The sequence below is a fragment of the Anolis sagrei genome, chromosome 6 (assembly GCF_037176765.1).
Source record: "Anolis sagrei isolate rAnoSag1 chromosome 6, rAnoSag1.mat, whole genome shotgun sequence".
Classification (NCBI taxonomy): Eukaryota; Metazoa; Chordata; class Lepidosauria; order Squamata; family Dactyloidae; genus Anolis; species Anolis sagrei.
The window spans coordinates 120,454,556-120,480,337 of NC_090026.1; the positions used below are offsets into that span (position 1 = coordinate 120,454,556).

The window sequence follows — 25,782 nt, forward strand, 5'->3', positions numbered from 1 at the left end:
CACTGTAGGATTAATGCAGTTTGCTACCACTTTAACAGCCATGGCTCAATGCTATGTAATCATGGGAGCTGAAGTTTAATAAGGTCTTTAGATTTCTACGCCAAATAGTGCTTATGACTCACCAAATCATAACTCCCAGGATTCCATAGTATTAAGCCAAGCATTTGTTCATCTGAATAGCACTTGTGGAAGATAAATTTTGGGTTCATTAATGTGCCCACATTAATTTTTCTATCCACGGTGATCTCATATCATTTAGGATCCACGTAGTAATTTTCACAAAGCACCTTAATTTAAGTGAAGAGCAATCCTTGCATTCTGTGCCTTCAATTAATATAAAATGGGTTGAAGAAATTAAGGCAGACACAGGTCTTAGAATTATAGTAAAACCCACAGAGGCCCCAGTCTTTTGAACACCTGCATTTGCAGGATGCCCAGTACATCTAGATGACCTTTGTCCCAACACTCATCACTTGCTTACTTAGAAAAGGGGGGTTGAAATCACAATTTGGGAGCTTGGACGTCTTTTGCAATGTGTAAATTGAGGAATGAATAAAACAGTTAATTTTCAGTGGGTTGCTGTGAATTTTCCTGGCCTTGTTCCAGAAGCGTTCTCTCCTGACATTTCACCCACATCTATGGCAGGCATCCTCAGAGGTTGTGAGGACTGTTGGAAACTAGACAAGTGGGGTTTATATATCTGTGGAAGGTGCAGGGTGGGAGAAAGAACTCTTGTCTGAGGCAGGTATGGATGTTACAATTGGCCACCTTGATTAGCATTGAAAAGCTGTGCAACTTCAAGGCCTGTCTGATTCCTGCCTAGAGCAATCCTTTGTTGGGAGGTGTTAGCTGAGACTGATTGTTTCATATCTGGAATTCTCCCATTTTCTGAGTGTTGCTTTTTATTTACTGTCCTGATTTTAGAGTTGTTTTAAAACTGGTAACCAGAATTTGTTCATTTTCATGGTTTTCTCCCTTCTGTTGAAATTGTCTACGTGCTTGTGGATTTCAGCCATTTCTCTGTGTAGTCTGACATGGTAGAGTGGTCCAGCATTACTGTGTTCTCCGATAATATTCTGTGTCCAGGTTGGTTCATCAAGTGCTCTGCTATGGCTGACTTCTCTGGTTGAATTAATCTGTAGTGCCTTTCATGGTGTTTGATTTGTATTTGGTCCTCCATTTGGTGGTCCCTGTGGACAAATCTGTCCACAGTAGCATGCTATGCGGTAGATTCCTACAGAAGTGAGAGGATCCTCTGGACATTCCACAGATATGTAAACCCCACAGACCTCACAATCTCTGGGGATACCTGCCATAGATGTGGGTGAAATGTCAGGAGAGAATGCTTCTGGAACATGGCCACATAGTCCGGAAAACTCACAGCAACCTAGTGATTCCGGCCATGAAAGCCTTCAACAATACATACTCATTTTGTTTCTTTTATTCCAGTTCCTGAAGACTATTTCTTATTGGGTTGTGTGTTTGCAATTGCTGATTACCCCGAACAGATGTCTGATAAGCAGCTGTTAGCAACATGGAAACGGGTAACTATGACTCTTGTCAATCTTAATTTTTCACATCAGTTTTTTAGAGTGTCTTAACACAAAAACAAATAAATATGTTCTCTTAAAAGCAGTTTATTTAGGAATACAGATACATTCAGTTCGTTGCCTTTATGGATGAGTCCTTCTAATCATGCAAAATCCCATTCCCTGTGCCCTTTTTATTTCCCTTTCCTCTGCTGGCTAGCTTCAATCACTATTTTCACCTATCTGCATTATCTTTAATTTTTATCATCCTGCTGCCAAAAATGTCTCATAACTTTATAGTGTTTCTTTTTCCCAGCATAATAATAATAATAATAATAATAATAATAATAATAATAACATTATTTATACTCCGGTCCATCTCCCCCAGGGGGACTCGGGGCGACTTACATGAGGCAACACCAATCAGTACAATAAACACAATATTACACAAAAGCATAACAAAACCAGAAAATAAAATACATAAAATGTAAAACCAATATAATGGACAACACAGCAATATAAAACCAAGCATTAAAATACAAAGGAATTACACTGGGCAGGGCCAAATTCAAAGATAAAAAATTTAAAACACTGGGAGATAGGACAATGTAAATTGTCGGGGAGGGGGGATCCGGGAACGAGGAAGGATTTAATTGCACGAACCATAAAATAAAGTGCTTCTGAGGTCATTTTATGCAAAGTTTGGTCAGGGAGTGTCTTGCATTCAGTCATTGAAGGTACATTGGAATAACCAGCATACTAATGAGTGTTTCTTAATAAAGATTACTTGATAATAGGTAGTTTTTTCAAGCAAGTTGCCTGTATAAACTGTGAAGTATATGTAAAGTAGGAAATAATTCTTGAGAGGAAGTTTTAGCTTCATCAGCCTTATACATGTTTCTTTTTTTCTGTTCTAGGTAATCCAAGCACATGGTGGCACAGTGGATCCTACACTCACAAGTCGCTGTACACATCTTCTTTGTGAAAGCCAGCTCAGTAATATGTATGCTCAGGTAAAACAATATGGTGTATGATACCCCATTAGTTCAGTAAGAAATCAAATAGTTGAATTCTTTTAATTTAGTGATACAAAAGAGTCAATGAGTAAGTGCTTCATGGAAGGATTGCTGCCATGAAAGATGGTTGCTCTCAATAGCAGCTTTTATGTGTTGAGCGTAGATAGTTAAATCTATTCCACTGATTGAAACGTTTTGTAATTTGAATAGGAATGCTCAGATTAAGTGTCCCTATGAAGCAAGTCATTCTTATTGTCTTTTAGCAAATGAAAAAGTATAATGGATAGTTATTGCTTTAAAAAGTCAGTAAGTCCATATCAATGAAGGCCCTGACATCTAAAATAATCAGATATGCCACTATACCAGTACATACAGTGGACCCCCTTAAACATTAGACAATCCACTGTTTATTTCAAACTAGTTTGGTTACTCGGCATCACCCGGGTTAGTTGAAAATGTGAGTTTTTTAATTGTACAAAATGCATAAGGGCGTGGGTGAACTACAACTTACACCATGCCTGGTTAACCCTGAAAAACTCAATCAGTACTTAAAGTTTGTTGTGTTGGGCAAGTTTGCCCTGAATGCATAATCAGTGCGGTTTCGTGTGCTCTCTGGTAAACTAAAACTCCCACTATGGTGAGTCAGTCCCTCAAACCCCTCCAATAGGTTGAGTTGATCATGGGGGTTCTGTGTGCCACGTTTGGTCCAGGTCCATCATTAGTGGAGGTCACAATTTACCTGATTGTGGGTGAACTACAACTCCCAGAAAGGAAGGTCAGTTCTCCCCAAACCCCTCCAGTAATCAAATTTCGTTATATCAGGTATGTGTGCCAAGTTTGGTCAAGATCCATAAGTGTTTCAGTTCACTGTGCTCTCTGGATGTAGGTGAACTACAATTCCCCAAAATCAAAGTGAATTTCCCTCAAAGACATCTAGTATTTTTTTTGCTTGTCATGGGAGTTCTGTGTGCCAAGTTTGGTCGAATTGCATCTTTGGTGGAGTTCAGAGTGCACATTGCTTGCAGGTAAACTATACATTCCAGTACCTACAACTCCAAAATGCACAGGCCAATTCCCCTCAAAACCTACCAATTTTCAAATTTCGGCGTATTGAGTATGCATGCCAAGTTTAATCCAAATCCATAATTGTTTGAGTTCATAGTGTGCTCTGGATGTAGGTGAACTACAACTCCTATAAATCCCTCCAAAGGCCTCCAGGATTTTTTGTTGGTCATGGGGGTTCTGTGTGCCAAGTTAGTGCCAGGTCTGTTGTTGGTGGAGTTTATAGTGCTCTTAGATTGCTGGTGAACTATACATCCCAGAACCTGCAAGTCCTATAAATTGTGGTGAATTTTTCCCAAACCTCTGTAGTATCTTCAGTTGCTGATCAATTCCTCCGTTTGCTTTATGCCATAGAAAATAATAGGAAAGGGTTAAGGGAGATGCAGTGGGCGGGGTCATGTAAATTCCACACCAATGGAGAAAGTCAGAAACACCAGGATGTCTGTGGCAGAGGAACCACATAACATCTAGGATGAAATTGTCCCTGTATGAAAGCCTTCACTTGGGTGTCGGGCAGTTTTGTGTTTGTGGAGGACATTGGTAAGGCTCTTGTGCATTTTCGTGGCGTAATGTCATTGGAGGGAGGGCCTTTGGGGTCTCCTGAGTAATGAGAGCTATAGCAGTTTGTGGAGGCAGGAGCTTGTCTGTGTAAGTGGACATTCCAGCCACACACACATACATACATCGTGATTGGTGGGGACGAGAGACAGGGCCTTCTCGGTGATTGCTTCCTGGCTGTGGAACTCCCTTCCTGGTGAGATCAGGTTGGCCCCCTCCCTCCTGTCCTTTAGAAGGATGGTAAAAACTTGGCTGTAGGACCAAGCTTTCGGGACAGGGCAATAAAGCGGCAATAGGAAAGATGACCAGGCCAATTAGATTTGATGCGGATGACTAGGATGGTTTTAAATGGTGTATTTTAATATTTTGATAAATATTTTTTTATGTTTATGTATGTGTATGCGGATTTGTGTCCCGGCATTGAATGTTTACCATGTATATGCTGTGCTCTGCCCAGAGTCCCCTTCGGGGTGAGAAGGGCAGAATATAAATGTTTTAAATAATAAATACATACATACATATGGGTATAGATTAAAAATAATAATTAAAAATTCAGTTATAACAAGCTTTATTTACATTTAGTATCTACCATATACTGCCAGTAATATATACAATATATTTACACTGTAATTAATAAAAAGTCTGCCTTTATTTCACAATAATTTTATCTGTATCTTTTCCCACTTGTTTTTTTTTTTTTTACAAATGTCATTCTATTTCTTATAAAAAATTAAATTATAGCCTTATAGTAGTTGGGCCTAGTAGTAGTAGTTTGTTTTCTGGCAACTCATATTTTTAGACCCAGTCTGCCACTGACTTGAGTACAATAATCGTAACCTAGGTTTAAAGCATGATAGTTAGAAGCTTTGTGAATCAGATAAACCTTTTCAAAATGTTTATTTATATAAATAAAAATGTAATGTTTGTTTATGGGATTAACAGAACTCAAAAACCACTGGACGAATTGATACCAAATTCGGACACGAGACACCTAACAACCCAATGTATGTCCTTCACTCAAAAAAATTGATTTTGTCATTTGGGAGTTGTAGTTGCTGGGATTTATAGTTCACCTACAATCAAAGAGCATTCTGAGCCCCACCAATGATGGAATTGAACCAAACTTGGCATACAGGGCTCCCATGCTCAACAGAAAATACTGGAAGGGTTTGGTGGGCAGTGTCCTTTGGTTTGGGAGTTGTAGTTCACCTACATCCAGAGATCACTGTGGACTCAAATAATGATGGATCTGGACCAAACTCTACACAAATACTCAATATGCCCAAATGTGAACACTGGTGGAGTTCGGGGGAAATAGAATCTTGACATTTGGGAGTTGTAGTTGCTAGGATTTATAGTTCACCTGCAATCACAGAGCATTCTGAACCCCACCAACAATAGAATTGGGCCAAACCTCCCACACAGAACCCCCATGTGGGCCACAGCAGCGCGTGGCAGGGAACGGCTAGTTCTAAAATAGATTTTAATACTCAAAGAAGCAGCACCTTGAATGTATGTGTGTGTGTTTTGCAGGCACTGAAAGAAAGGAAGAGGTGTATCACTGCTCACTGGCTGAACTGTGTGATAAAAAAGAAGAAAATGGTGCCACCCCATCGAGCACTTCATTTTCCAGTTGCATTTCCACCAGGAGGAAAACCATGTTCTCAACATGTAAGAAAACTGTATATGATTGGAAAGACCCAATTCAACCAGGAGGAGAAAGCCAATGGAAATTCCATAAGTGTTTTTATCAATCAGAAGTGAATGTAGTGGGTCTGCTTTAGCGGACACTCTATTCCCACTGTTTACATACTGAAAAAAGGGCCCAGAAAGATTTGTACTTCATGCCTGCAAACCTACTTTGGGAAATGAAAATTACTTAACAGAACTTAATAGGAATGTCTATAACCCATACTCAACAACGTTGTGTTCTTTTCTATGCCAGATAATCTCAGTGACAGGGTTTCTCGACAGTGACAGGGATGATCTCAAGCTGATGGCCTACCTTGCAGGGGCAAAATACACAGGCTATCTTTGTCACAGCAATACAGTTCTCATCTGTAAAGAGTAAGTGTTGCTTATATGATGTAGTACAATTCTGGTGTTGCATATATGAGTACTATAGTACAATTCTTTCTTTGTTAGGCAGCTTATGAATAAAAACAGTAATTTTCATTTAACATGATCTGGCAAGTAGTCCTGGGAATGTTCAGTTACATCCGTTTAGTGCCTCCATATGTTTTGATTGACCATTTGGAAGCATTTGATTGACTATTTGGAAGCACCTGTTAGGGCAATGTAACAGGTTACATATTTAAGCCATACCATAAGTTGAATCTTTTCTTTTTATGTATTAAAAATATTTAAAACATTTATACCCGATCTTCTCAACCTCCATAGAGGGACTCAGATTGGCTACAGCAAGGATTCAATGCTAATAGTATAATCTAAAAACATCATATAATAACGAGTTAAACTACATATCAATTAAAATTACAAATAAGCCAAATCACCAAGATAAAATCATGTCCAACTCAGTCCGTATGTGTGGTCAATAACTTTGTTCTGTAGCCGGTTTCAGCCATTACTCTGGGAATGCTTCCTTCCATAGCCAGGATTTCACCAGCCTCCTGAAGGACAGGAGGGAGGGGGCAGATCCGATCTCAATTGGGAGAGAGTTCCATAGCCGAGGGGCCACCACAGAAAAGGCCCTGTCTCTCGTTCCTGCCAGATGCGATTGCGAAAGTGGCATGACTGAAAGCAGGGCCCCACCAGATGGTAATTGTCTTGATCGCTCATAGGGGAGAATACATTCAGACCGGTTAACCGGGCCAGAACCGTATAGGGTTTTGTAGGTTTTTTTAGCCGTTAAAAGGTGTTTGCATCTAAGGTCTCATCTATAGTGCCATATAGTGCAGTTTAACTTCATTGAACTGCATTATATGAGTCCAAACTAACCATGTAATGCAGTTCCAAACTGTATGTGTTTGCCGGCTTTTAAACTATTCACAGTTGAGTATGTTTTTGTAGACGTTTCACAAAATATGAATGGCCTATTAATTGATTCACAGTGCTTTAAACCCATGTGTGGTGTAGAAAACTTACATAATATAATATGTAATATAATATATCTAACATAACTTCTAAAATATATATACTTCAAATCTATACAAGTACTTAAATAGTTTTCACGCTCCAGTATAATTCTGGCATAAAATTATTATTATACGCAACAGGATTAGTACACAGCAAACAAGATCACTATGCTGGCTGTTGTATTGGATCACATATCGGACACTTCCCAAGTGTCTAGGATTATGTGATGTATCGTCGAATAATGCATGCAGATCCAAGTAGGATGGCCTTGTGCAGCTGACAGATGGTGATTTTATCAGCGCCAATTGATTTTAAGTGCAGGCCAAGGTCTTTAGGCACTGTACCCAGTGTGCTGATCACCACTGGGACCATCTTTACTGGCTTGTGCCAGAGTCTTTGCAGTTCTATCTTTAAATTCTCGTATTGTGTAAGCTTTTCGTGTTGCTTCTCATCAGTCCTGCTGTCGCCTGGGATTGCAACATTGACAGTCCATACTTTGTTTTTTCCTTGATCGTGTGGTCAGGAGTATTGTGCTCCAAAACTCTTGTCAGTTTGAATTCAGAAGTCCAAGAGCAGTTTGACGTGTTCATTTTCTGTAACTTTTTCAGTCTTGTGATCCCACCAGTTCTTTATTATTATTATTATTATTATTATTATTATTATTTATACCCCACTTTATCTCCCCAAAGGGAACTCCACTGCTATAAATTATATAAAAAATGCAGAACGAGTTTAGCACATTTTGAGATGCCTAGTTATCATTAATGTGTTCCTTTTTCCTCTCTGAAAAGGCCTACTGGCTTAAAATACGAGAAAGCCAAAGAGTGGAGGATACCATGTGTGAATGCACAGTGGCTTTGTGATATATTACTTGGGAATTTTGAAGCATTGCGGCAAATGCAGAACAATCGATACACAGTATTCAACCTTCAAGAACCACTTGCTCCTAACCAGCATCTAGTTCTGAACCTCCTAGGTAAGAGAAACTACCAGATGGTTTCAAAAAGTTACAAAAAGTTACAAAAAAACCCAAAACAAACTTTAGGCATCTGATAATGCTGCTGCTACTTCGAAATCTAATCTATTCATTTTAATATATTGCAGAATATTCCTCAACCCCTGATAAGACCTTTATGTCTCAATGGAACTTACTCTCAGAGTGTTTAGAAATAGCAATAGTTTTAAATTAGTGGTAATTCGGACTGTTGGAAACTGCCTTTTCAAGAAAATCTATCCTCCCTAAATATTAGAAAGAGGCCTGATCCAGACCCTGATTGGCTGTGGCTCTTTGTGCTTTCAGACAGGAATTTTTGTTCTGCTAGGAGAAGGTGGGTGCGCAGTTTCAGAAATTATTTTTATTTGCTTTTTTCTCACTTTTTATTAATTTCAGATGCTTGGAGAGTGCCGTTAAAAGTATCGTCGGAACTTCTAATGGTACGTGAGCTTGATTTTAATTCCTTTAGCCCAGGCAGGCTGGTAGGCTGTTGGGAATTGTAGGAGATGAAATCCAAAACACCTGGAGAACTGAAGTTTGCCCAGGCCTGCTTTAGCCTAACAAATGTTTCATTTGTTAAATGAAGCTGTGGATGGAGTTGTACTCCTTTCTTCCAGTGTCATCAGTTGGGAGTGCCCCCCCCCCCCCCCCCAAGCACCAACTGCTGCTCTGAGATCAGAGTGAAGAGAGTTTCTCCTGCACTGTGCTTAATATAATATAATATAATATAATATAATATAATATAATATAATATAATGTATATACATATAATATTGATAATATTATAATGTAATACAATATACTACTACTACTAATAATAATATTTATTTATTTATTTATTATTTGAACTTCTATGCCGTCACTCCCCTGGGGCTCGGAGCGGCTTACAAGAACAGGCTAAAATTGAACACAATTTAAAAACAATTTAAAACAATTTAAAAACAGCAATCAAAGATCAAAGTCCTGTCGAAACAGATATGTGTTACATACCCTACGGAAAGCTGATAAGTCCCGCAAGGCACGGACTTCAGGTGGCAGAGTATTCCAGAGTGATGGTACCACTGCTGTAAAGGTTCTGCGTCTGATTGCTGTTAGACGCAAGGTCTTGACACTGGGAATTTCCAACAAATCTTGGTCTTCAGAACGGAGGGATCTCTGGGGTTGGTAGGGGGTGAGGCAGTCCCTCAGGTACATCGGCCCCAGACCATGCAAGGCCTTAAAGGTGAGTACCACCACTTTGAAAGTGATCCGATGCTCAACTGGTAACCAGTGCAGCTGCAGTAAGATTGAATGATATTATAATTATATATTTTATATTAAATGTAATATTATGCCCAGCATTTAAAAAAAATTAAACGCCCAGCATTTTTTTTTAAAAAAAATCTTTACATTTGGCCCTGTCAGGTTTTTAAATTGCGTCATGATATTTTGTTATTGTTTTGCTTTGCTATGAGTTATTTATTGCTGTATTGTATTGTTGTGGTTGTTTTTGTTTTGATGTATTTTGGGCTCAGCCTCTTGTAAGCTGCACCCAGTCCTATGGGAGATGGTAGCGGGGCATAAATAAAGGTTTATTTATTTATATTACTAATGTATTGTCGAAGGCTTTCATGGCCAGAATCACTGGGTTGTTGTAGGTTTTTTCAGGCTATATGCCTCTAGAACATGTCCATATAGCCCCAAAAAACATACAACAACCCTAATATTACTAATAATATTATAGTATAATGTTATAGTACAATGTAATATATAATATTAATATTGTGCTAAGATAATAATATAATATATTGTATTTCCTTTTTACTTGTAAGCCGCTCTGAGTCCCCTTCAGGGTGTGAAGGGCGGCATAGAAATATTGTAAATAAAAATAAGTAAATAAATAAATAAATACTCCACACATCAAATGTTTTACATAGCCCTTCAGTACAAATTGGTTCTGCTACAATTATATCACTATAAAAAGGCACCAGATCCTGTCAAATCTGATTTAGTCGTGATCCTCAGTCATAGGGGAAATAAAATAGGTAAGGTCAGGCCCTGTCTTCTATGCAACCACATTTCTTGTGGAAATAACACTAAATTCTGTCAGCATGAACTGCAGAGTGAGATGTTGTTATTTCTGACATAAACTTTTGAAAAAATGCTGAACAGAGATAGAAAATATGAAAGCATTGGGGAAATTTACTCATAAGTTGTGGGAATGGATTTTCTTGGGAAACATTCAAGGATTTTTGGAGTAATCTCATTGAATTTTACATGTGTAGATTGCACTATAAGGGTATGTGTATTTTGAATACCAGAATTAAGTAATGTCTTTATTTGCTTAAATATTTAACCCTACTATTGGAATATAGAATAAAAAACAAGTTTGTTTTATTTTTATACACAAACTGTTCTGTTGCAGGGTGTGAGATTGCCACTTAAACCAAAGCAAAATGAACCAGTCAATCAACCTTCAATCAAGCGACCAAGGTGAGGAAGAGAAAGAGACAAGAGATACTATGTTCAGCAGTTTGTTTACTTTTTCTTGTAACTAGTATGTTGTTTTCAAAAATCAGTTAGACTACTTTCAACACAAGCAGTTCACCTGATGTTTATCTAGACAGAAATGTCACAAGGGAGTGAATGAATCACAATAGGATTTTGAGGAGAATCCTGAAGATGATCACAATTTGTAAGAAAAATAATCTTAGTATACAGAGTGTAGACTTCAGTAATCTTCTATACACATAATAAAAATGAATATATATGTGTGTATGTGTGTGTGGCTGGGGTATCCACTTACACCAGTGGTTCCCAACCTGTGGTCTGTGGACCACCAGTGGTCTGCAAGAACTAAAATATGGTCCACAGCCTCACCGTTACTACACTGTTGCAACGAGAGTGACTGGTCTCGCGAAATCCTCTTATAGTGCTAAGGCTTATTAAATATGGGCTAGCAGATGACTACTACTGGATGGCATATGTTCTGTATCAGAAACTAGAGCTGATGTGGTCTATCCAATGCAGTTTTCTGAATCAGCATCCCAAATAACCAAACCAAATCTAAAAACTGAAACCAAAAACTGATTTGTAACTCTTTTGGCACTAATATTGGAGAGTGGTCCCTGGTCAAAAAAGAATGGGAACCGCTGAGTTACACAAACAACTATAGCTCCTACTACTCACGAGACACCAAAGGCCCTCCCTCCAGTGACATTGCAGGTTATAGTGAGAGCCATGAACATGTCCAGGAGCCCTGCCAGTGTCCCCAATAAACACCACACTGCCCATCACTCAAGTGAAGGCTTTCATACGGGAACAATTTCATCTTAGATTTTACATGTTTCCTTCACCACAGGCATCCTGGTGTTTCTGACTCTCCATTGGTGTGGAATTTGCATGTCCCTGCCATAGCCTTTCCTTTAACCCTTTCCCATTCTTTTCTTTGGCACACAGCAAACAGAGGAATTGATCAGTAACTGAACATACTAGAGAGGTTTGGGGAGAATTCACCATGATTTATAGGAGTTGTAGGTACTGGGATGTATAGTTCACCTGCAATCTAAGAGCACTCTGAACTCCACCAACGAAGGACTTGGAACTAACTTGGTACAGAGAATCCCCATGACCAACAAAAATAATGGGGGCATTTAGAGTGATTTATAGGTGTTGCAGTTCATCTACATCCAGAGTGCACTATGAACCCAAACAATGATGGATCTGGACCAAACTTGGCATGCACACCCGATATGCCCAGATTTGAATACTGGTGGGTTTTGAGGAGAATTGGCCTGGACATTTTGGAGTTGTAGGTACTGGGTTTTATAGTTAACCTGCAATCAACGAGCACTCTGAACTCCACCAAAGATGGAATTGGACTGAACTTGACACACAGAGCCCCCGTGACCAGCAAAAGATACTGGAGACCTTTGAGGGAAATTCACATTGATTTGGGGGAGTTGTAGTTCACCTACATTCAGAGAGGCACTGTGAACCCAAACACCGATGGATCTGGGCCAAACTTGGCACACATACCTGATATGCCAAAATTTGATTACTAGAGGGAGTTGAGGGAAACTGACCTTCCTTTCTGGGAGTTGTAGTTCACCCACAACAAGAGAAACTGACCTCCACCGATGATGGACTTGGATAAAACTTGGCGCACATAACCCTCATGACTAACTCAACCTCCTGGAGGGATTTGTGGGGACTTACACACCATAGTTGGAGTTGTAGTTTACTCTACAGCCAGAGAGCACACTGAACCCCACCAGTGATGCATCTAGAGCAAAACTACCCTACAAACTTAAACCAATGATGGAGTTTCAGGGGGTTAACCTGGCTTGATTGAGTTGTAGTCCACTCACAAGCTTATGTATTTTGTACAATTAAAAACTGACTTTTTCAAATAACCTGGACAATGCCAGATGTCTAAGTTAGTATGTTTTATACCTCAAGGAGTGCAGCATCTTGCTCAAATGGGGAGTTGTGCCTCTTCACTGTAAACTGCATAGAAGTATTGCAATGAATGGATATTCTACCCAAAAGAGTGACATGATATTTATAGCAGCTAAATTGAAACAAAGTAGTGAATGCACATTTAGTGAACATATGCATGAGATTTATAGGTTATCTCATACTACTTTTTTCCATAAGTCCACTAAATGGAAATCTTTGTTTATATTTTGGTTTTGGATACAATTGTCTTGCATTTAAAATTCAGAAAGTGCTCAGGTGCGATCTGAGCACTTTCTATGTGAGATTATGGAGAAAAAGTGAAATACCCTCAACTGAAGATTGGAACAAAAAATAATGGACATAAGGAATATGGACAGGTTAAATTATTTATTACAAAAATACAAAGGGAAAACAGAGAAAGAGACAGATTGGACACTGATTAGTGAATATTTGAAATAAGAAATAAAAAATGGGTTATAGATAATAGAAACTCCCACATACAAAAAGAAGAGAATATGAAAGAATAAGGAGTAAGAAAATAAGAAGAAATTGAAGAATTGTAAAAGAAGGAAAAGGAAGAACCCAACCTCAAAGTATCCTGGAAGCTGGACCAAAGATTCTACTTTTTCAATTCCTATCTCTCTCTTTATCTTTCTTCTTCTATCTTGTTTCTATTGTTTCAAAATCACTTTTTTGGGTTTTTTCTCTCTCTCCCTTTCTTTCTGTATCTTTTTTATATCTTGATTGTAAATCTGCAAATATTTTAACCCATTGTACATTATAACTTCAAATAAAGATTTTTTAAAAAAAGAAATATATGGATACAATTGTCTTGCATTTAAAATTCAGAAAGTGCTCAACCATATATTTTTCTTATTTTGTAGAATTGAAGACTTGCCAGCACCTACTAAAAAACTGACCCCAGAACTGACCCCAGTCGTGCTTTTCACAGGGTTTGAGCCTAACCAGGTGCATCAGTACATCAAGGTGACTTTCCTTTCTCTGTTGAGTAAAATAAACTCTATTGTTCTTTGTGTTTACAAAACTGTCTTTTAGATCTAAAGGGTGCTCTCACATTGGAGGGAATATGTTTTTAACCATCTTTAGTCATGAGCAAGCCCTTCATTCGTTGGTTGATCTCTTATGGTGTGGCTTGAGATTCTAATTTTTTAAAAATTTTCTGCCCAATTTTCAGAAACTATACATTCTTGGAGGCGAAGTAGCGGAGTCAGCACAGAAATGCACTCATCTAATAGCTAGCAAAGTGACACGGACGGTGAAATTCCTAACAGCAATTTCAGTTGTAAAACACATAGTGACCCCAGACTGGTTAGAAGAGTGTTTCAAGTGCCAGACATTTATAGGTAAGTAGGTGATAGCATTGGTCACCATAAATATGTAAGGATTCATTAAGCATAACAATAAAAGCAGTCTCTTTTGTTGGTAAGGGGATAAACAGCATTTCTAAAAGAGATTATATTTAAAAACAATGCAAAAATGATTATTCATTTTTTTTATGGGCGAATGTTGTAAAGCAGTATTTTTTATTTTATGGTATATGTTGCTATTCTTATGATTTATTTATTGTGTCAAACGCAAACTGAGGGTACAGTTGTAATGCATTTAAAAACACAAACAAAGTTATACTAAATGTCCATTGACCAATGAGCTGGCCACTTGGAGTGCCTTTGGTGACGCTGTAAGAAGGTCCTCCATTGTGCATGTGGCAGGACTCAGATCGCGTTGTAGTAGGTGGTCTATGGTTTGCTTTTCTCTGCACTTGCATGTCATGCACTCCACTTTATTGGCCCTATTTCTTAAGGTTGACTGCATCATGTAGTGTCAGAGCGCAGTCTGTTTGGCGCCTTCCAAGTTGTCCAGTCTTCTGTGTGCCCAGGAGGGAGTTTCTCATCTGGTCTCAGCCACTGGTTGAGGTTCCAGTCTTTAGCCTGCCACTTTTGGACTCTCGCTTGCTGAGGTGTTCCTGCGAGTATCTCTGTAGATCTTAGGAAGCTTTTTCTTGATTTAAGGCATTGACGTACTGGCTTATATCTGAATATGGGATGGGCTGGAGATGTCACTACCTTGGTCCTTTCATTGTTGGCTGCTACTTCCCGGTGGATGTCAGGTGGTGCAATTCTGGCTAAACCGTATAATTTTCCAGTGTGGGGCATAGACATCCTGTGATAATGCGGCATGTCTCATTAAGAGCCACATCCACTGTTTTAGCATGGTGAGATGTGTTCCACACTGGGCATGCATATTCAGCATCAGAGAAGCAAAGTGCAAGGGCAGATGTCTTCACTGTATCTGGTTGTGATCCCCAGGTTGTGCCAGTCAGCTTTCGTATGATATTATTTATAGTGCTTACCGTTTGCTTGATATTCAAGCAACTCTTCTTGTAAGTTAGAGCACGGTCCAGGGTAACTCCCAAGTATTTTGGTGTGCTGCAATGCTCCAGCGGGATTCCTTCCCACGTAGTCCTCAGACCTCGAGATGCTTGCTTGTTCTTAAGAAGAAAAGCACATGTCTGTGTTTTAGATGGATTAGGAATCAGCTGGTTTTCCCTGTAATAGGCTGTAAGAGCACCTAAAGCAGTGGTTCTCAACCTGTGGGTCCCCAGATGTTTTGGCTTCCAACTCCCAGAAATCCTAACAGCTGGTAAACTGGCTGGGAGTTGTAGGCCAAAACACCTGGGGACCTACAGGTTGAGAACCACTGACCTAAAGCTTTGGCAAGCTTCTGTTCAACCATTCCCAAGCTTCCTGCTTGGGCAGTGATGGCATGATCGTCAGTGTAGATGAAACTCTGTCCCTTCTGGCAGTGGCTGATCATTTGTGTAAATGTTAAACATTCTTATGACTGATTGCACAGAAGATTGCATATTATTTTCTCTACATCATCACTTGACCAAAGGAGCAAGATCTGTTGTAGATGTGATTCTCAGTAATAGATAACCTTTGCATTCCTTTGCGTTGTCAGTAATTACAGTTATAATTTCTCCCTTATTCTAGAAGAGCAAAACTACATTCTCAGAGATGCAGAAGCTGAAGTTCTTTTCTGTTTCAGCTTAGAAGAATCTCTAAAGAGAGCTCAAGCAGCGCCCCTCTTTAAGGTAGTATGATGTAAAAATATACAGAAAGACCTCTATTTCCCTATAGGATTTTGCTGGATCCTCCAGGGAGAGCATGGTGACCGCCATTGAGTTATTGTGGGGCATAACATTGCACATAACTGAATATGTAATGCCACACCACATATGTAGTTTTCTGTTGTCACTAATTCCTGGGACGTACTCTGTTTCTGTCCTGTTACAAGTGCCTTTCTTCTTGACTCAGTGAAGGGAAAAAGAATTTCCTTTCTAAATCCCTTTACCGTCTTGTACTGCTGCAGTTTCCTTTTTAAATTGTCTGGGGCTTTCTTGTGAGCTGCTAAACCTTTGTGTTTTATATCATATGCTTGAGACACTCTGGTAAGCAACAAAGTAACAAAGTTTATTTATAGCTTCTGGTTCTAATGCTTTATGGTTACATTTGTGTTTTCTTACAGTCTTGAATCTTACATTCAGTATCATTCACTCAGTTGACTTTTCTTATGAAACCCTCACTATCTCACATCAACAAATATGTTACTTTCTTTATATACCCTTGGCTGAACTATTTTCCGAATTAGGCCACACTGACGCCTTCTTATTTTTCCTTAAACCTTGTTCTATTTTCCCGACTGCTTCTCTGTAACCGAGGTTTCTAACTGCTCCCCACTTCTCTTTTGTAACTGAAAAACTCTAACTGCTTCTTTCAAACTTGACTTCGCCCCTTTAGAATGTTCAGTTCTATAACTGCCATTCTGGCTCAGCGGCCTTTTCAAATCCTGGCATACTCTCATCTGCATACAACGAGTTGGCTTCATGTATGCAAATTAATCCTGCCTTCACTGTTGCTACCCTATTTGAGCCAATTCTTTCCTATAAGTCATATTGTAACCTAGAGCTACACACCAAAATACAACATAGATCATAAAATTCACTACAGTTATGAAGCCAAAAAAGCGATATTCACTTGCAAATCTCTTACAGGAAATAAACATCTGTGCTTTTCGTTTCTTTCTACTTTAGGGGAAGTATTTCTATATCACACCCGGCATTTGCCCAAGCCTTTCCACCATGAAATCCATTGTGGAATGTGCAGGTGGAAAGGTGTTGTCCAAACAGCCTTCTTTCCGCAAACTTATGGAACATAAACAAAACAAAGTGAGTATAATCTCAACTCATTTTTTCAGCAAAGTGCTTTCAGCTGTGAAAAAAGCTTTACTTTCAGCTCATTCTGTTTTAATTTAGAGCTTGTCAGAAATCATCCTGATTTCATGTGAAAATGATCTCCACTTATGCCGAGAATATTTTGCCAGAGGCATAGGTATGTATGCGTTATCTTTCTTTCTATACCCTATAGTATGACTGTGTGACTTCAAGTCAGTTATGTGTGTGAGATGAGGGTATTTTTATCAAACTGGTGATAGCAGACCATGGAAGCAAGCAAATATCCTATTAAAGATATTTCAGCCCCTTTAGATATAGTCTGACCCTGAACTGAAAAATACACACGAGTCAGTTGTGGTTTTATATAGAAAAGAAAATAGTTCATTCTCTTTAGTTCAACAATGATACAAAGCAAATCAGAATAGTTGATCTCACCACAGTATAATAACAAACACTTTCTTCAGTGAGTCTTCTTTCTTTGATGACAGAAAAACAACTAGTTTCTGTCCTTGTTGTTGAAAATAACATGCCCTAGGTTTGTAGTTCAGATAAGCAGATTCTTGGCGTTGACTTACACTTCAGTTTCTAGCTTCCAAACGCCGCATGTCAGCTCCCAGCAACAAAACAGCCACCTGCTGCTTCCAGCTCCAATGAGTTACCAGCTCTAAAACAGAGCCAAGCTAAGCAAATGCAAAGTTCAACAACTATAAACTCAGTGCTTTGTTTTATACAGTAAGTAGATATCACACCCAGCTAAACCACAACAGCTGCTTTAGTGCTGTAATAGAATGGTTCAGATCCTTGCTATTACTTAGCAAAAAGCCTTTAGTAAATTGTTAGTAGCAACAATTTTCACATATTTTCTGGCACAAGGCATTCCTGAGTGATTTTTAAGGCAAATGTTCCTCCCAAATCATATTTTTGAAATAACAACAACAACACCCGAATGTGCAGGTGCTCACATACATTACTCTGAGTAAATTTATCCAATCAGGGTATATTGCCCTTTTACTTAGCAACTGATGGACCTAGGCTCTGCCAGCCAAAGTAGTTCAAGTATAACACTCATGAGATGGAGGCCCATCAACATCAAGAACTAATATGAATTTCATAGAATCATAGAATCAAAGAGTTGGAAGAGACCTCATGGGCCATCCAGTCCAACCCCCTGCCAAGAAGCAGGAATATTGCATTCAAATCACCCCTGACAGATGGCCATCCAGCCTCTGTTTAAAAGCTTCCAAAGAAGGAGCCTCCACCACACTCCAGGGCAGAGAGTTCCACTGCTGAACGGCTCTCACAGTCAGGAAGTTCTTCCTCATGTTCAGATGGAATCTCCTCTCTTGTAGTTTGAAGCCATTGTTTCACGTCCTAGTCTCCAAGGAAGCAGTAAACAAGCTTGCTCCCTCCTCCCTGTGGCTTCCTCTCACATATTTATACATGGCTATCATATCTCCTCTCAACTTTCTCTTCTTCAGGCTAAACATGCCCAGCTCCTTAAGCCGCTCCTCATAGGGCTTGTTCTCCAGACCCTTGATCATTTGAGTCGCCCTCCTCTGGACACATTCCATCTTGTCAATATCTCTTGAATTGTGGTGCCAATTCAATTTATCATAGAGCATTCTTTTGTATTGATGCACTGATGTATATATTTATGGTTCTTCTTTCTCTGTTTGCAGATGTTCATAACGCAGAGTTTGTTCTGACAGGCGTTCTCACCCAAACACTGGATTATGAATCATATCCTTTCAAATGTTGGCAAAAATATTGGAGTGATTTCAGTAAAAGCTGCAGTCTCTTTTGACCTGTTCATCTAAGAAGCAGAAGATTTTCAAATACAGTAGAACAGGGGTCCTCAAACTTTTAAAGCAGAGGGCCAGTTCATGGTCTCCCAGACTGCTGGAGGGGCCAAACTACAGTTTGAAACAAAAATAATTCCTATCCATAGTGCATATATCTTAACTGTAGTGCAAAATAAACCCATGAACGAACAATACAATATTTAAAATTAAGAACAGTTGTAACCAACATGAACTTACCAACATATCAATGGGAAGTGTGGGACTGATGAGAGAGTCACATTAATTAGGATGGTTGCATTGATGTGCCTTCAAGTAGTTTCAGACTCAGGACGACCTGAACTCTAAGGTTTAGGACAAGGGCTGGCTAAATGACCTTCGAGGGCCACATCTGGCCCACAGGCCTTAGTTTGAGGACCCCTGCAGTAGAGTCTTGGTTATCCAACATAAACAGGCTGGCAGAATGTTAGATAATAGGGAAGAATCAAGGAAAATGTTGGGTAATAGGGAGGGATCACGGAAAATAACAACAACAACAACACTTTATTTCTATTCTGCCCTTCTCACCCCAAAGGGGACTCAGGGCAGATTACAGTTCACATACACAGCAAACATTCAGTGCCACTTTGTATAGACAATACACAGGCAGACAGAACAGAAGGAGGTGCCATGGAAGGTTGGGCTCGAGTCCAGGGGGTGCTGCTGCTCTTTCCTCTATGACGAAGAGGACTTGTCAGGACTTTTGGTCGCCCAGCATTTTCTGATCTTCTTTCTTTATGGCGTCGTAAAACATCGGCTATTTAGCGGTACCGAATTTCTCTAATAACAGCTAACACTGTTTTCAAATTGCTTAGGTAAACAATGAGCTAGGCTGACAGTTGGCAGCTCATGCCAACGCAGGGCTTCGAACTTGCAACCATTTGGTTGATATATCTTATAATTGCTGATGATTTACCAGCTGTGCTAAACCTCCGGCCATTGTCATTACTACCATGGTTGTGTTTATTGGAATGTTTATTTTTTATGATTTTTTTTCTTTTAATGTCATTTTGATAATGTTGTTGTTTGTTGTATATGCTTTGATTTTATTGCTGTATTATGTTGTCCGGGCTTGGCCCCATGTAAGCCGCACCGAGTTCCCATCGGGGAGATGGTGGTGGGGTAGAAATGAAGATTATTATTATTATTATTATTATTATTATTATTATTAAAAGCCTATTAAACTCTCCCCTCCCTGCCTCCTTCGGGCCCTGGCTCCCAACCATGCTTGTCCTGGCGACAAAGGCCGCCCTCCCTTGCTCACTTACTTACCCACCCTCCCTTGCCTTTGCTGTTGGGACGAGGAGCCGAGGCCCGCCAGTACTCAGCCTAGTGAGCGAGCGAGCAAGGGAGGGCATCAGAGGCTTGCTCGCTAACTTACCCACCCTACCTCACTCTCTCACTCACCGGGCTGGGTCCCAACGGCAAAGATGGTGGTGGCAGAACCAGGAGCACCCCCTTCCTGCCTCCTCTGGGCCCTGGCTCCTTATCCTGGCAGCAAAGGCAAAGGGAGGCAGGATGAGTGAGTGAGCGAGGGAGGGCGGCCTTTGCTGCCGGGATGAGCGGGATAGGGAACTGGGGCCCGGAGGAGGCAGGAAAGGGAGGCCAGGCTCCTGGTTCTGCCACCTTTGCTGCATTCACTCACTGTACTGGGTCCTGGCAACAAAAGTGGCAGCATCCATCGGGTGGGGTGGGACACGCATGCTGGGTGGACCTGGTGTGTTTGATTTTTGCACCTCTGTGCCTTGCTGCCAGGAGTTTGAGTGTGCTTTTGGGAGGGGACGGGGTTAGGGGTGTTGGATAATATGGAGTGTCAGATGAGTGGAGGTTGGATAACCGAGTACTGTATTTTGGATTAGTATTTTATTGTCTAAGGGTATTGAAATTGACTGTCAAGTCTGTATACACCTCAATATTGTTTTTTTTTCCTTAACAAAGTCTACATATAAAATTGTTTGACTAGGAAGAAAGATGCCTTAAAGCTTCAACATTCTGAAAGCCTTCCCTCAAGCTTTTCCAGCCTATAGATGGATCGATCAATCAATCAGTATTTCCTTGTGTCCTCATTTTACACTTAACAGGTTCTTTTTGGAAGGGCAGTGAACTGGTTAAGGCAGGAGAGCAAAAATTTACTGCATCTGTTTAAGATGTGCAACCTTTTATTATTAAAACATAATTAACTATGTTTTTTTTGTATTATACTACAAACTAGAGAGAGCCTAGTTTTTATATTGCAAATTAGTTTTCCCGATTTCTTTTTGTAGGTTTTAACAATCAGTGGTATGCAACCAAAATCGAAATTGAAATGTAAAGAGAAAAAAAGGGCTTTGTGGTATGTTTTAAATTATGAAGGTAAATATTTTGTACTTTATTTTATTACAGTGTTTCTTTTATATTGATGCTATCCCTGTTTTTAAATAAACATACTTTTAAAATATTTTTTTCTTTAAAATTTACTAGTGTTTCTTCAAATATATATATATATATATTGTGCAATTGTGGCACTCTCTGGTAAGAGTAAATTACTCTAAATGACTCTAGTTATTCTTTCAGATGCTGTAATATATTCTTCCACTTATTTTACCAGGTGTGTTTTAATATTGAAAGCCAAGTATTTTACGCAGAATTTATTGTTAATGTTCAATGTGTGTTTCTACTGAAGTTAGCCTGAACTCACTCTTACTCAGCTGTGATAAGTTTTCTTGTAATTTTTATGAAATAAATATGCAAAAAAGGAATTGATGGATGCAGTTATTTCATGCAAAGTGAATTGCTCTTGGAAACACTACTGTATGTTGGTAAATTATAAACTGAATGTTCGCTATCTTTAAAAATAAACAAAGGCTTTTGAGCAGGAACAAGTCTGAAGTAATATGCAGCCTATTGGTTGTATATGGTTCACCTGCGTTGGGGACAAATGCTTGGCTAAAAATCCAAAGTTTGCCTCTTCTTTCGAAAACACCCATTAAGTTTGCAGCCGACATAAAATGCCAGGCAAATTGAATAAGATTCTCTCTCTTCCTTGACTAAATCTAGCAAGAAATGTTATTTGGCATTATTTGGGGGCGGGGGGGGGGAGGGTTCCAGTAATGTGGGCTTTGCAGTACCAGAGAGTTCTTGCTAACTTACAAAGCCTGAAATAACTCAGCATTTATTTCACTTGTCGATATGCCACGTTTGTATTTTCTGAAGCCGAAGGGCCATGTCTGGAAATGGCTGTATTTAATTGAAATGGAAAAGCTACAGGTTTACATGATGAACATTTAGGTCTGGCACTTTGTGTTATGTTTAGATCATTTGTTTACATTTGTGATATAATAATACTATAACTGTGTTACCGAAGGCTTTCATGCCTGGAATCACTGGGTTGCTGTGAGTTTTCCGGGCTGTATGGCCATGTTCCAAACGTTTAGCCCACATATATGGGAGGCATCCTCAGAGGTTGTGAGGTATATTGGAAACTAAGCAGGTGGGGTTTATATATCCGTGGAATGTCCAGGGTGGGAGAAAGAACTCTTGTCTGCTTGAGGCAAGTGTGAATGTTGCAATTAATCACCTTGATTAGTATTGAATAGCCTTGCTTCAAGGCTTGGCTGCTTCCTGCCTGGGGGGATCCTTTGTTGGGAGGTGGTTAGCTGGCCCTGATTGTTTCCTGTCTGGAATTCCCTTGTTTTTGAGTGTTGTTTTGTATTTACTGTCCTGATTTTAGAGTTTTTTTTAATACTGGTAGCCAGATTTGGTTCAGTTTTATGGTTTCCTCCTTTCTGTTGCAATTGTCCACATGCTTGTAGATTTCAATGGCTTCCCTGTGTAGCCTGACATGGTAGTTGTTAGAGTGGTCCAGCATTTCTGTGTTCTCAAATAATATGCTGTATCTAAGTTGGTTAGTCAGGTGCTCTGTTATGGCGGACTTCTCTGGTTGAATTAGTCTGCAGTACCTTTCATGTTTCTTGATTCGTATTTTCTCTGTTGGGGGCAAGTGTGAATATTGCAATTAATCACCTTAATTAGCATTGCAAAGCCTTGCAGCTTCAAGGCTTAGCTGATTTCTACTTGTGGGAATCCTTTGTTGGGAAGTGGGGCCTTCTCAGTGGTGGCCCCCAGCTTGTGGAATTGGCTCCCCAGCGAGATCAGATCGGCGTCCTCCCTCCTTACTTTTAGGAAAAAACTAAAGTCGTGGTTTTGGAGCCAGCCCTTCGGCTAGTGGGCACAGCAGCACTTTAGACACTGAACCCGGACCATAGGACTGTTATGACAATTGGAAACGGCTATGTGACTTTGTTATTATATGAGTATGTGATTTTGATTAATGTTATTGTTTTAATTTGCTATGTATTTGATTTTACATTGTTGTATTGATATTGTGGCATTGAATTGTTGCCTGTGTTAGCCGCTCTGAGTCCCCCCTCGGGGGTGAGAAGGGCGGGGTAGAAATGGTGTAAATAAATAATAATAAATAAATAAGTGTTAGCTGGCCCTGATTGTTTCATGCAACATTTACACATGCCTCTAACACACAAGAGTTCTTTCTCCCACCCTGGACTTTTCACAGATATATAAACCTCCCTTGCTTAGTTTCCGATATACTTCACCACCTCTGAGGATGCATGCTATAGATGCAGGCGCAATGTCAGAAGAGAATGCTTCTGGAACATGACCATACAGCCCAGAAAAGTCACAGCAACCCTTTGCGTTAACTGCATACCACTATTTCCTGCTTGAGATACTGACAATATATACTTAAGCAAACTTCACTTTGATCTTGCATACTTTATAAAGAGCACCACTATTGGTAAGCTTTGGCAACTATATCTGTGAATATTTCAACGAGTAATTCATCTTGGGAGGTATTTTGGCTGCTTTGTTTACACTGGAAAATGGGACATCCACTATAGAAAGGCCCACTACCACAGCAGTATCAATAGCATGCAGGTATTACTAATCTCTATGCCAGTATATGCGATACTTTAAAATGCACCATGGTTTTTTCACATGGTTCTCTGTGATGGTTTGCTTGTTCCTGAGCTGGAAACTTCATGTCTCATATATTTTATTTTTGCCTGCAGAAAGCTCTTCCATGTTTGTGTTCTTCTGTATGCATTTCAATATTTTATGTATGTTCATGCTTATAAAAGTACTTTGAACAAGGTACCTATGTATCCATGTCATCTTTCATCTTCAGAAAGCTTGAACATGCCCAGGGTTCAGCATTTAGCAGGAACAGCCTAAGAAAGGATGTTATAGTGCAGCCATGGGCAAACTTGGGCCCTCCAGATGTTTTGGACTTCAACTCCCACAATTCCTAACAGCCTACCGGCTGTTAGGAATTGTGGGAGTTGAAATCCAAAACACCTGGAGGGCCCAAGTTTGCCCATGCCTGATATATCAAGTTGTTATTATTATTATTTACAGCTTTTATATTCCGCCCTTCTCACCCCGCAGGGGACTCAGGGCGGATTACAGTGTACACATATATGGCAAACATTCAATGCCAATTTTTGACATATAAACATATGCAGACATACACAGAGGCTATTTAACTTTTTCTGGCCACCAGGGGAGCTGTCACTTTCATCGTCCATCTGTGATGCTGATGAAGCACTTCCGCATTCCCCACATGCTTCCCCGCTGGAATGCTTTGCTGGAGTCTTCTTTATTGCCTCATAAATCAATTAATTTAGCCTCCCCACACTTTAAGGTGGTACCTTATTTTCCTACTTAACAGATGCAACTGTCTTTTGGGTTGCAAAGGTCGACAACAGGCTACACACAATTGGTTGGAAACCCAATGGTTTCGAACTCATGACCTTTCGGTCAGAGTGATCTTAATGCAGCTGACACTCAGCCGGCTGCGCCACAATCCCGGTGCTTACTGTAATACATGAGAAAAATAGTTTCTTATTGAACATGCTTGACAGAGAAGTGATTAAAAAAATCAGGTCAGTAGTAAATGAATCTGTCTTTAATTCTTCCTCCTGTTTCCCTCTTAATGATATTTCTGCATGCCTCTGTGGCACATTAATGCTCATTTCAAACGCTTATCAACTCACTGATCAAGCTTAGAAAATTCTTTTTGAAGCGCAAGCGGTCTCGTTTGAAGCACCGTTTCCTATCTCTGTTGTGTCTTTCCAGTTCTAAATGCCACATTAAAAAGCAAAGGTTAAGATCATAGAAAGCTCTCTTATACCCAGACCAGCAGTCAGTCTAGTTTAGTACTGTTTATTTTGACTGGCTGATGCTCCTCGTGGTCTTGGAGTATCTTTTTCAGTCCTAAGTGAAGAACCTGGGAGTTAAATGTGAGGATTTTTAAAGGCAACGTATGCTTTCTTGCTTCTTCTCTTTCATAAAATCACTTTATGCAAACACTCCTTTCTGTTATTATTATCATTTATTAATATAATGCCATCACAGTACAAGACCAACGAAAGAATTCCCTTCCTTCGTGCTTATAATATAATTAAGCCATGGCACAAAAGGAAAAGGGGATGATGGCAGGGTGGAAGGAGGTGAAGTGCATCAGATAATGGTCTCATCATCATCATCATCTTTCTCTCTGAGGACAGGGCAGTGGCAGTTGGGGTGGCCCTTCACCTGCTTCTGAGCTTCTCATTATCTTTCATGCACAAAATTTCATAGCAATTACGCATCCATTTCAAATCTTATTTGCTAAGTGTTATCAAGTTTGTTTGACTTAGGAGCCTCTAGTGGTGCAATGGGTTAAACCCTTGTGCCGGCAGGACTGCTGACCGACAGCGGTTCAAATCCGGGGAAAGCGGGTTGATCTCCCTCTATCAGAAAAAGTGACTTGCAGTTTCTCAAGTCGCTCCTGACACAACCAAAATCAGAAAAAAAAAGTTTTGACTTAACAGAAATCCTGAGAATGAGAGGTCTCCAAGGAGACCCTGTTATTAACTGCCCTGATTAAACCTGTGAGCAAGCTGCAAGCAACGGTAAAGGTAAAGGTTTTCTCCTGACATTAAGTCCAGTTGTGTCC

At 39.7% G+C, this 25,782-nt stretch overlaps 1 protein-coding gene across 1 annotated transcript in view; it reads left to right on the forward strand.

Moving 5' to 3' along the window:
• Positions 1-23,937, forward strand: part of PAXIP1 (PAX interacting protein 1) — a 46,279-nt gene extending 22,342 nt beyond the window's left edge. Inside the window, exons 8-21 of the mRNA XM_060782593.2 lie at positions 1,450-1,544; positions 2,447-2,542; positions 5,699-5,836; positions 6,111-6,232; positions 8,053-8,237; positions 8,652-8,695; positions 10,660-10,727; positions 13,580-13,682; positions 13,891-14,059; positions 15,710-15,810; positions 16,810-16,944; positions 17,032-17,107; positions 18,630-18,689; positions 20,731-23,937. Coding sequence (XP_060638576.2) covers positions 1,450-1,544; positions 2,447-2,542; positions 5,699-5,836; positions 6,111-6,232; positions 8,053-8,237; positions 8,652-8,695; positions 10,660-10,727; positions 13,580-13,682; positions 13,891-14,059; positions 15,710-15,810; positions 16,810-16,944; positions 17,032-17,107; positions 18,630-18,689; positions 20,731-20,747 — 1,409 coding nt within the window. The 3' untranslated portion in view covers positions 20,748-23,937. The remainder of the gene's footprint in view (positions 1-1,449; positions 1,545-2,446; positions 2,543-5,698; positions 5,837-6,110; positions 6,233-8,052; positions 8,238-8,651; positions 8,696-10,659; positions 10,728-13,579; positions 13,683-13,890; positions 14,060-15,709; positions 15,811-16,809; positions 16,945-17,031; positions 17,108-18,629; positions 18,690-20,730) is intronic.
• Positions 23,938-25,782: the final 1,845 nt, after the last annotated feature.